This window comes from Pundamilia nyererei, unplaced genomic scaffold, assembly GCF_000239375.1.
Source record: "Pundamilia nyererei isolate P.nyererei 1_Seehausen unplaced genomic scaffold, PunNye1.0 scaffold00033, whole genome shotgun sequence".
NCBI classification, from domain to species: domain Eukaryota; kingdom Metazoa; phylum Chordata; class Actinopteri; order Cichliformes; family Cichlidae; genus Pundamilia; species Pundamilia nyererei.
In genome coordinates this window covers 3,133,563-3,143,649 of record NW_005187434.1, presented here as the reverse complement: position 1 = coordinate 3,143,649, position 10,087 = coordinate 3,133,563, and the positions used below count along the sequence as shown (strand labels likewise).

General features: G+C 41.2%; 1 protein-coding gene across 3 annotated transcripts in view; it reads right to left on the bottom strand.

Annotated features, from left to right (window-relative positions):
* Positions 1-1,180: 1,180 nt before the first annotated feature.
* lmx1bb (LIM homeobox transcription factor 1, beta b) overlaps positions 1,181-10,087 on the bottom strand; it is a 51,475-nt gene continuing 42,568 nt past the window's right edge. For all 3 annotated transcript variants that reach the window (XM_005729537.1, XM_005729538.1, XM_005729536.1), the window contains 6 exons: positions 8,464-8,696; positions 5,925-6,100; positions 5,334-5,411; positions 4,889-4,955; positions 4,031-4,192; positions 1,181-2,877 (listed from right to left, as the gene is read on the bottom strand). In XM_005729537.1, coding sequence (XP_005729594.1) covers positions 2,720-2,877; positions 4,031-4,192; positions 4,889-4,955; positions 5,334-5,411; positions 5,925-6,100; positions 8,464-8,696 — 874 coding nt within the window. In that variant the 3' untranslated portion in view covers positions 1,181-2,719. The remainder of the gene's footprint in view (positions 2,878-4,030; positions 4,193-4,888; positions 4,956-5,333; positions 5,412-5,924; positions 6,101-8,463; positions 8,697-10,087) is intronic.

Genomic DNA, 10,087 nt, shown 5'->3' with positions numbered 1-10,087 from the left:
GGGTTCTATGTTATGTTTGCACCAACTTGGAGATATCTGTGTCTGCATGATGCACCCATACAGTCATGGATTCACCTTGCTAAGGCCTTATTCATGCAGGACTATGGACCAGTCAGTAACCCCCACTAGTTGCTAGGGAAAAGTCTGTGCAATTTGTGAGAGGTATACGGGGCTGCACTGAAAACCTTCTTGCTTTGGTCACTAGCACTTTGTAAGGAAGACAGCAACTTGTCTGCAAACACTGGCAAAGTATTCACCAAATTCTAGTATAACTGGGTAAAGTATGATGGAAACCATAAATGGAGACTGTTCATCTTCAAAGTCAAAATTGGGCCTTTGAAATGTGTTAGTTGTAGCAGTGAGGCCCAACCTTTACTCTGAAGGTGAACAGTCTCTGTTTCCAGTTTGCATTGCACTTCTTCAATTTTCTGAACAGGTTGGAGAATAAATGGTGGATATTTGTAGACAAGCTGACGTCCTCCATGGAAACTACAGGTGACCCCAGCAAAATGCTAGTGACCAAAACAATCACAAAAAGGGCTTTGGTGCAGCACCTTTGTTAGGACCAATTTCAACTAGCAGCAGCCAACGAATTGGGCAATATACCAAATTTTTCCCTAGTGATTGGAGATTTCTAGAGGTTCACTTACTGGTCTCTAGATCTAGGTGTTTGATGCCTAACCAAGTTAATACCATGATTCAAAGTCTATTAAAGTTTCTCGAGTGACATCCTACACACATTGATCAAGAGTTGTCAGTTGTATTACACATGTTACAACCATGGTTGCTAGGGAAATGTGTTTTACCCTGACTAGATGGCAGCAGCAACAGTGGCTGTTGCTGAGAGAGATTAGTTCTGGGTCCTGGGGATAGCTTCGGTTGTTATTTCCACAGTTGCCTATAGTTTTTTCCTGTGTCTACAAACACTTGTTAACTACTAGCTGAGCAATATAAAAACTTGAAAAACTGTAACACAAACCAGAAATGAAAGAAGGTTCATCTTCAAAGTAAAAGTTGAGCCTCAGTGCTGCAGCCAACATGTTTCAATTTTTACTTTGAAGACAGATGGTCTCCATTTCTGGTTTGTGTTGCACTTTTTCAGGTTTTACTACAGCTCAGCTAGTAGTTTACAAGTGTTTGTAGACAAACATGAAAAACTTTTCACAGTTTAACTGCGGCTCAGGGACTAGCTGGCCGGTGTGTGTAGACAATTCTGCCACTTCCATTCAAACCACGATTGCAGCAGTATGCTAGTATGCTTGCCAACCAGTTGGGGAATACACATTTTTTGCTAGCAACCATTGTTTGAAAGGGGGTCACTGGCAGGTCTGTTGGCCTGCGTGACTGGGGCTTTAACAATCATTTTGCCAGCGACTGCCATCAACCTCCAGCAACTACCAATAACCAGTCAGGCAATACTAATTTTCCCCTCACGACGAAAGATTACTGGATGGTCACAGACAGTTCTCTAGGCCGGTGTGATTGGGGCCTTATTCATACCATGACTGTCACATGTCCAAAATGATAGACAAGTTAACATCAGAGGGTTAATCACATGTCTGCAAAACATCAAAAGGACTGACTTTCTTTTGGAATTAGCCTCAAGTTGTCATTTGAGCAACTGCAGTTTTTGGCACTCCCACACTGGCTTAATTTTTGAGCCCCAAAAGTTGGTAATACTTGATGACTTGTCACTGATGGTATTTATTTAACATTATCAGGAGAAAGACATTGTTTATTCATCAAACCAGTCGACTTTGGTCAATTAGCAACTTTAACATTTTGATAATGCACATAGGACAATGACAACAAAAGGTTTATGGTCTGTATGAAATAAATAGCAACTTTGCCCATTTACAGCTTGGCTGAATAAAACAAAAACAAGAGGGTTAATCTTCATATTAAAAAGGTATACAGATGAGCTGTGATACTCATGAACTCACTAATTCCTCAACAAAAATGCTCTCCTTTTTAAATAAAGCTTTTCAGTTTTAATATGTACCTTCAAGAGCCTGTTATAGTTAAATAAATAGAATGCTTTCCATTTTTAACATGCACATCCAATTTGCCTGGGGAAAGTATTTACACTTCACTGATCCTACTTGTCCACCAAATTCTCCACTTTTGTCTCAGCTAAACAGTTCTTTCTCTCATACATACACAAATGTACAGTCACTCTTGCAGACATGCTGCACCTATTTACTATTAACACAATATCTAAACCTATGGAAAGTGATCAAAATGCTAACGGTGAACATGGAATCCCATGTAGTGTGAAAGAAGAAACAGTCCAAACACCACATCTTAACTGGGGGAGGAAGGGAGGGAGGGGGGAGCTTACAAAAACTTTTTGTTTACAATTGATCATGCACTGTATAAATTCTTTGTGTTATTTGGCTTGAGAGTGTGTAATCAGTGGCTTCAATATCTACTTATTTCCTTTAAGTGAACAAAGAAAAGAGTAATATTTCCTGTGACAAATAAGCAATCCTACCAAATAATCTCTAACAATATTTAAGTCTTTCCCCCAGGAATCGTCACTGTCCTACAATAAGTGGTTTTACTATCTTTTCAGTAAGCTTCCACACATAACCAGGAGCTACTGCAAGGAGGTGTTTCTTCTGTCATGTCCATGTTAGCGTAGGTCCTGGCCATCCATCGCTCTTCAGGTTGAGATGGGCAGTTTATTCTGCGCTAATGTTAGCTTCCTCTTCTGTTTTCATGACGCAAAATAAGAGTTCTGCATGGAGTAGAGGCGGTCGATGGGGTTCCCCACGCGGGCCTGCAAGGAGTTGACTTCTGACGATGCCATGAAGCAGTCACTGAGGCTGGTTAAGGACGTGTCACTGTCTATGTCATGGAATGCAGAATCATTACCTGCAGAAAGCGGATACGGAAAAAGCCGTCAGGATTCAGAGGCAAAGGCGTCATTCAAAGAGCACAACACCCTACTCTGGCTGCGAAATCGGTGTAATCTTGTATTTGAGATTTATAGCAGCGTTGGGAAATTATAATTACTAATAGTCCCTTTGAGAAACTGCTGTTATGTGTCATCACAAATGTGAGAACTGTTTTGTTAGATATCATCAAAGCTCACTTTTTGCTGCGCTCACTGGGACAATTGCGGTCTGTGAGGGAGCATGTAAACAAGGGGCATCCTCCTAAAAGATCTGGTTAATAGCAACTGTTTACGCCTTTCATAAAACCTCAACATGTTATTTCTCTGGAGGGAATAGTTAACTTTATTACACTCTGGATCTTAATGATAGTGTTGCACAAAATGGGGACAGTGTTTTGAGACATATCTTTTAATGCCTTGCCAATATTGTTCTTTTCCCCAAACCAAAGGAGAGTGATGAGACTGGGGATTTGGTTCTTACTACCGAAGAGAACTAAATGGAGGCAAATTATAAGGAAGTTATGAACTTCAGGAAATGGTCCCTTTGGGACATGTTGAGGACATCGCTCGAAAATGTGTTATTCCAGTTACATCCTGTGGACTAACACTTGATTGACTGATTTTTTCCTTTTTCTTTTCCCCCCTCCCGCCTTTGTTTGCGCTCTAATTCCTTCCTTTATCAAACAGAAATCTGAGACTTGTTGTTTTCCAATTCTGATTCATTAGCTCACACGGTCTTCAATCATTATTTGCAGTGCATTTTATCTTAAGCTGCCCACATAGACCACATGTTTTTACCAACATTCGGAAACATCATCAGTAACGGGGCTGGGGGCAAGGAGTTAAAACCATATTAAACAGATTTGAAATTACACTTCAAAAACCCAACGGCTTATGAGAACACTTGTGTTATCTCATGTGGGAGGAGAAGCTGCTCGTTCTTCTCTGTGAGCAACTTAAATCAGGGGGCTGTGGCCTGAGCACATGTCCCACACTGGGGAGCTTTGAGGTTGATCAAGGGACAGGCATGTGTGCGCTTTGTAAGCAGCAGTGGGGTTTTTGGGGGGTGTAGTAGTGTGTGTGTGTGTGTGTGTGTGTAAGGGAGGGGTGGGGGGTGGGGTAGATGCTCACCATATGGGTTCATATGGTCCCCGGGCATCTGTGGGGGGGTGAGCCCCTGTTGGAACGGGTCTGTACTGTAACCATTCTGATCCATGGCGACCAGCTGCTGCTGCGGCGGAGCCAGCGGTGTGAAGGAGTTCATCATCCCTTCCATTCGATTAGACATCACCTCTGCAAGGCAATGAAAGCAAAGGGGCAAAGTTAATACAGCCAACAAGAAGACTTCAGATGAGTCTGCAAAATATTAAATGCCACTACGCAAACAGAGAGCCGGTGACGCTGACCAAGAGAAAACTACAGAGTAGGTACTTCCTGATAGATTCCTATTTGTACCCCAAATATGTGGATTGCTCGCCCTTGTTGGTTTTATGGAAACATACGGTAGTCCTCGCTGTGGCTTCTCTCCCATTTCCCTCTACAAACAATGCTCTTGGCTAACTGAATGTGGGACACAAAGTTCTTGTGGCTTCATCACTGGAGCCCATCCCCATTCGCTTTTCTTTATAGTGGTTAGGTGAAATGATGATGATTCATTTCATTTGGCTTCCAAACTGAATTTCCATTTTACCCTTCATGTGAAGTGCCCTTGTTTACACAGTGACATATTTGTAATTTGTAATTCAGCATCAGTAGCAAATACAGCTTTGATTAGAGCGCAGCGTAAGCGAGAGAAGAAAAGTTCCTGTTTTGAGATTAAGCAATTGGTACACCTTCTCCCTATTCCGATGTCAACATCAACAACAAACTATTGCCGCGATACAAACACTCTTGACCTACTTGGAGATATGTACAAATATCACTTTAAGCTTGAGGCTGCCGGAGACAATGGGCCTCCATTGTGTTTGCAGGGTATGTGGAGCATCGTACCTTGGCCAAGTCTTTGAGAATTCTGTTGTTCTTGTTGTTGCTGCTGTCTTCTTGCCAACTTCTTCATCTGAAACGAAGGAGTCAAAGTTGTGAGGAACTCCCAAAACTAACATGCGCTCTTTAATTTAAAAAGGATGCTCCTCGCTCTTCACCCTTGAATGAACTGCGTAAAATCTGTATCTGAGCGCACTTCATTGTCAAATATCAAAGGTTTTCACAAGATAATCATCAGAAAAGAGGAGGGCGTAGACATTTAATGCAAGAGTGAGCTAGATTTGCAGCTCCTTGCTCTTTTGCATTTGCAAAAGGAATGCAGTGATAAGTTTAACACACATAGTTGTGGTGATTTACTAGCTGAACTCTAAAATGGACCGAAGCTGCTTTTTTTGGGAGTGGGTAGGGTAAGGACACAAAATGCAATTTGTTTTGTGGTATTTGCTCTCACCTTAGCTCTCTGGTTCTGAAACCACACCTGGACCACCCGGACACTGAGTCCTGTCTCTGCAGCCAGAGTCTCCCTCACCTGAAAATCCAAACAAAATACTGTGAGCATCACACAAAAAACCGAAACGCTTCACAGCCCTCTGAAATCCCGTTCCGCCTTAACATAACTGCCACAGTTCCTAACAGCCGCACTGCTTCTTTGATTTGCTTTTAAGTCAATGCTGACTAAATGCAGTGGTCTTTTTGGACCCACTGGTTATTGCCGCTTCAAAGTTCGGACCAAGTGCAGCGCCTGTTTTAGGGCCCGGGCTATGGAGGGAGTTCTCCTATCTCAGTGTGACATTTGGTGCAGACGGAGTGCGTTACACGAGACTGCCTCAGTTAACACAGAACAGAATGCTGCTTGCCACTTCAAAGCTCAGCTTTGAGGTGGGGGAGATTTTTTTAATTTGAGAATTTTATTTGTCAAACTACTGTAGGGCTCGTGGTTCGCAGCTCAACTTCTATCTAAACCCTTACCAGGGAATTAAAAAAACATAAATCTCAGATTTTCTTTACTCAGTTGCAGCTGGTTATTAAAGCTTTGTCTTACCTTTCTGCAGGGCTTTGAAGAGACCTCAAAAGAAGCCTTAAAGGCCCGTCTCTGTTGAGTGGTCAGAATGGTTCGTGGTCTTTTGGGCCTCCTTGGATCCTTGCTGTCATCCCCCTTCCCCTGGCTCCCTATGCCTTTCTCTGGCTTGATGTCCAACTCCTCATCGTCACTTTTCTCTGTAAAGAGAATCAGTTCTCTGTATCATGAGCACAAGCTTGAACTGCCTACACCCTTATTTTTTTTGTCTATGACAGTCTGCTGATAAATATATTTTCATTCTTCCCTATTTCAAGAGATTCACACACCACAAGTGCCTAATCAAAGGAGACACATGTGTTTTTGATACATTATCAATTTATTACAAAAGGAAAAGGCCTCATGTATGATTAGACCTACAGACATCTATGGAAAGCACAGTGAAATATGCACATTTGTCACTGAACTGGACACAATGTCACTAGTAAATTATTACTCTCAGCTTTCTCTGATTTACACAGAATCAATCTCTGATAAGAGTACTACATCAAGTGCAACATGAAACAGGCAATGAGTACATATGGGAAATGCATCTCCTGCAACACAATATGTAAGATAGTCTCGATCCAAACTTAACCTTAAAATAATGACCGAATTTATACACTTTGCTAAACTTTAACTGTCAAGGGCAGGATATTAAAATCTGGGTCAGTAAAATTGCTGTCATTTATATATATATATATATATATATGTGTGTGTTCAGACGTTAAATTGGGACAGAGCTGTCTGTTGGGAAGCCCCACCATATTCACTTTTCACTGTTATCAGGGAATATTATGACAAGCACCCACTGATATTGATATTGCTTAGGCGAGATAATGTCCATTTTGCTTCACAGTTTTTACTTGCTCCAGTGAAGTCACCTATCTTTCTGATGCAGCAACCCACTGCACTCATGGTGTCACAGACTATATAATAATATAACAGTTATTTAAATAAAATGCAACATGAACAACTGTAAACATAATGGAACAAAAAGAAGGACTATATTTCACAGAACTTGAATTTGTATTTTTCTGTCTAATTCTTTAAAGAATAGCAACAATTTCATCACTAATTTATTTACACCATTAGCTCTATCTGGATTTAGAGTAATTAAAATTGAGCAAAATATAAATAATTAATGTTTCATAGAGTTTTCCGTTTCCTGAGACCTGATTTTGTTTAATAACTGAAAATAATTGACCTGCTAATCTGCTTCCACAACCTATGAGTTAATTATACTAAATGCTATTTAAAAAGAGGCAGGCCCACTGAGTAAAGAAGCATTTCCATCAAGCTAAGCTAAACTGTGAAGCCAGCAAGCATGGTTTGAACAGAGTATCAGACCAACTCAAATAAGACAGTAGTTTGAAAGCTAATTTACTGAATTGCAAGTTGTAATAGGCTAAATATCTGCACATGATGCAATATTATATAATGTAACACCACATAATGCTTTATACATAAACTGGTTTGGGCTGGTCACATCCTTTAGCTGATTGCTAGTAGATGATGAAAAAACAAAAAACAAATGACGATAGAATTTTTATTATTCAGTTATTACATTTAATATTTTTTTTTCATATGAGGCTAAAAGAAAGTGTTTACAAATCAAAACTACAATTGCTGTTAACAAACCCCAAAGACTTCAGGGCGCAGGCGCATGCTTGATGGCTTATTGTCTCCTGTCATCTGGTTCTGATATGTAACCAATGAAAACCTACATTTCATCTGCCACATGCCGAGGTTAACCTCTATTCATGTCAACATTTTCTCCATCTTTAAATTCTGAGACATGCACAAAAGACATGCCTGTGCGATACACTGGGATACAAGCAAACGAGGAAGACGTGGAGCAAATATTCCCACAAGTTGACAAAAGTTGACACAGGCACAGATGTATTTGACAAATTCCCTGCTTTTGTGCATGTTTAAATGCGAGCCAGATGGTAGTGAACAGCGAGGCTTGGCAAGATGCCTCAATGTGTATGGAGGCTATAGGAGAGGAACACTAGAGCTGATAAGAGTGGAGGTGCAGGCTTTCTGCAGAAAGGCCTCAAATCCCTCTGTCACTCACTGTGATACAGTGATTTAATTCTTTCCAGCACCAGATCCTGCCCACGCATGGAGCACCATTAATACAGGGTGGCTTGGCTTTGTCCTGCTTCCACTTCCTACTGTATCATAAACTTACGCTCCCTGCTCGAATGAATGCTACAAAATCAGCCACTGAAAAGCTGCAGATGGAGCTACGCTAGACCTTTTACGGCCTGGGCTGTAAGCAAGACCTCAGATGTCAGATGTCAATACATCTAGTATCTAGAACTGTTTTATTCCTTTGCTATTAACAAAACTAAAACTAAATCCAGTAAGATTCAGAACCAGGTTCCTCGTGGAGGACGTCTTAGGTGGCCACAGCTGTGATGGGACAGAGCATACAGAATACAACACCCTGGTGCCATTTGACGATCGCACCACAGTGTCGTTCTCACTCTTGTGTGAGAGGGTGCAGAAGGCTCACCTGAGTCTGAGTCATCCGGGCTGACCGAGCTGAGTAAGTCTTTCTCCCTCTCGTAGTCAATCTTGCAAAGCAGCTGACCCTCCTTCAGAACAAACTCATCGCCCTTCCTCAGCTGGCGGTCGCACACGCAGCAGCAAAAGCAGTTCAGGTGGTAGACGCACTCCAGAGCACGCATCACAAACTCTGTGGGGGCGATTTTCTCCATGCAGCCGCTGCACTTGGTTGCAAACAACCTATAAAGAAATAAAAGAGAATATGGTAGGAAGTGTGGTGATTTAAACAGAACACCCAAACCGAATTTTGCTGTTCAAAGCAGCACTTGTGAAAAAGATAAAAATAACACAAGTAAAAAAACATGCATTTTCTAAATGGAGGTATTTATTGTTAAGGGGGAAAGAAAATCCAAAGCTACGCGACCCTGTGTTAAAAAAGTGATTGCCCCATAAGCCTAATAACTGGATGCAGTCAAGCATCTTTTACAGCGTTGTGCAGGAATTTTGACCCACTCTTCTTTGCAGAATCGTTGTAATTCAGCCACATTGAAGGGTTTCTGAGCATTAACCGGCTTTTTAAGGTCGTGCCACAGCACCTCAATCGGATTCAGGTTAGGGCTTAGGTCACTCCAAAGTTTTTTTTAAGCCATTCAGAGGTGGACTTGCTGGTGTGTTTTGGTTACCTTTGTCTATTATTAAAATTTGTCGGATGACCGGAAACATCTAAAGTGTGACAGATATGCAAAACACTAGGAAATCAGTAAGGGGGCAAACACTATTTCACACCACTGTATACTTATATCTGGTTTGATTATGACTGTTTCAGTATCTTGGTCCTGTGTAGTGTCCAGCTCATTTGGCCTTACAAAATATTTAACAATAGCCTGGAAGGCTTTACGACAAATTATTATTCACACTTCCATAAGCATAGTCCCATCTAGCCCGTTTTGCCAGGGAACTTCTATAAATCTCACCAAAACAAAGGCTTGAAACCAAACATAACAAATCAGGCTTCTTCAATTGGATCTTATCAAACGAATAGTTTGTCTAATCACTGCGCAAAGGACAATGAAACACAAAATGTAATCCATCCTCGGCAACACCAACATAAAAAAGAAATAGACACTGCTTTATATATCTGCCTACTTTAATTGCCAATTGTAAAGTTCTACTTCTTAACTTTTGCATTCGGTGTTAATTAGATTTTTCTGCATTGTAATCATCTTTAATTTGAATGTAATTTCTAAGCGTTGGTTTCCCTCCACCGTTCCTTATATCTTAAGATTTATTTGAAAGTATTTATGTGCCACTTCAAGTTATCTCAACAAACATAATTTAAATTCGGAAACTGAAAATATTGCAGGGACCTCTCTCACCCGACAGTAATTACGTGCACGATGAGAGTTGAAGCTATTCTTCCTCGGGGACCTGAATGTTCAACAGGTCTTACCAACTTACATCTCTGCCTATCTGCTAATTGTCCAGGGTTACAGTGTTTGCCGTGCAGCGAAAGAGGTGCCTCCTTTGGCAGCTAGTCATCTGTTAAAATTTTAGGCTGAGCCCAGCCTTGCATCATTCCAAGTGAGCTCAGTCATGGGGACTGACCCCAACCCCCTCACAAGCCTGACCAA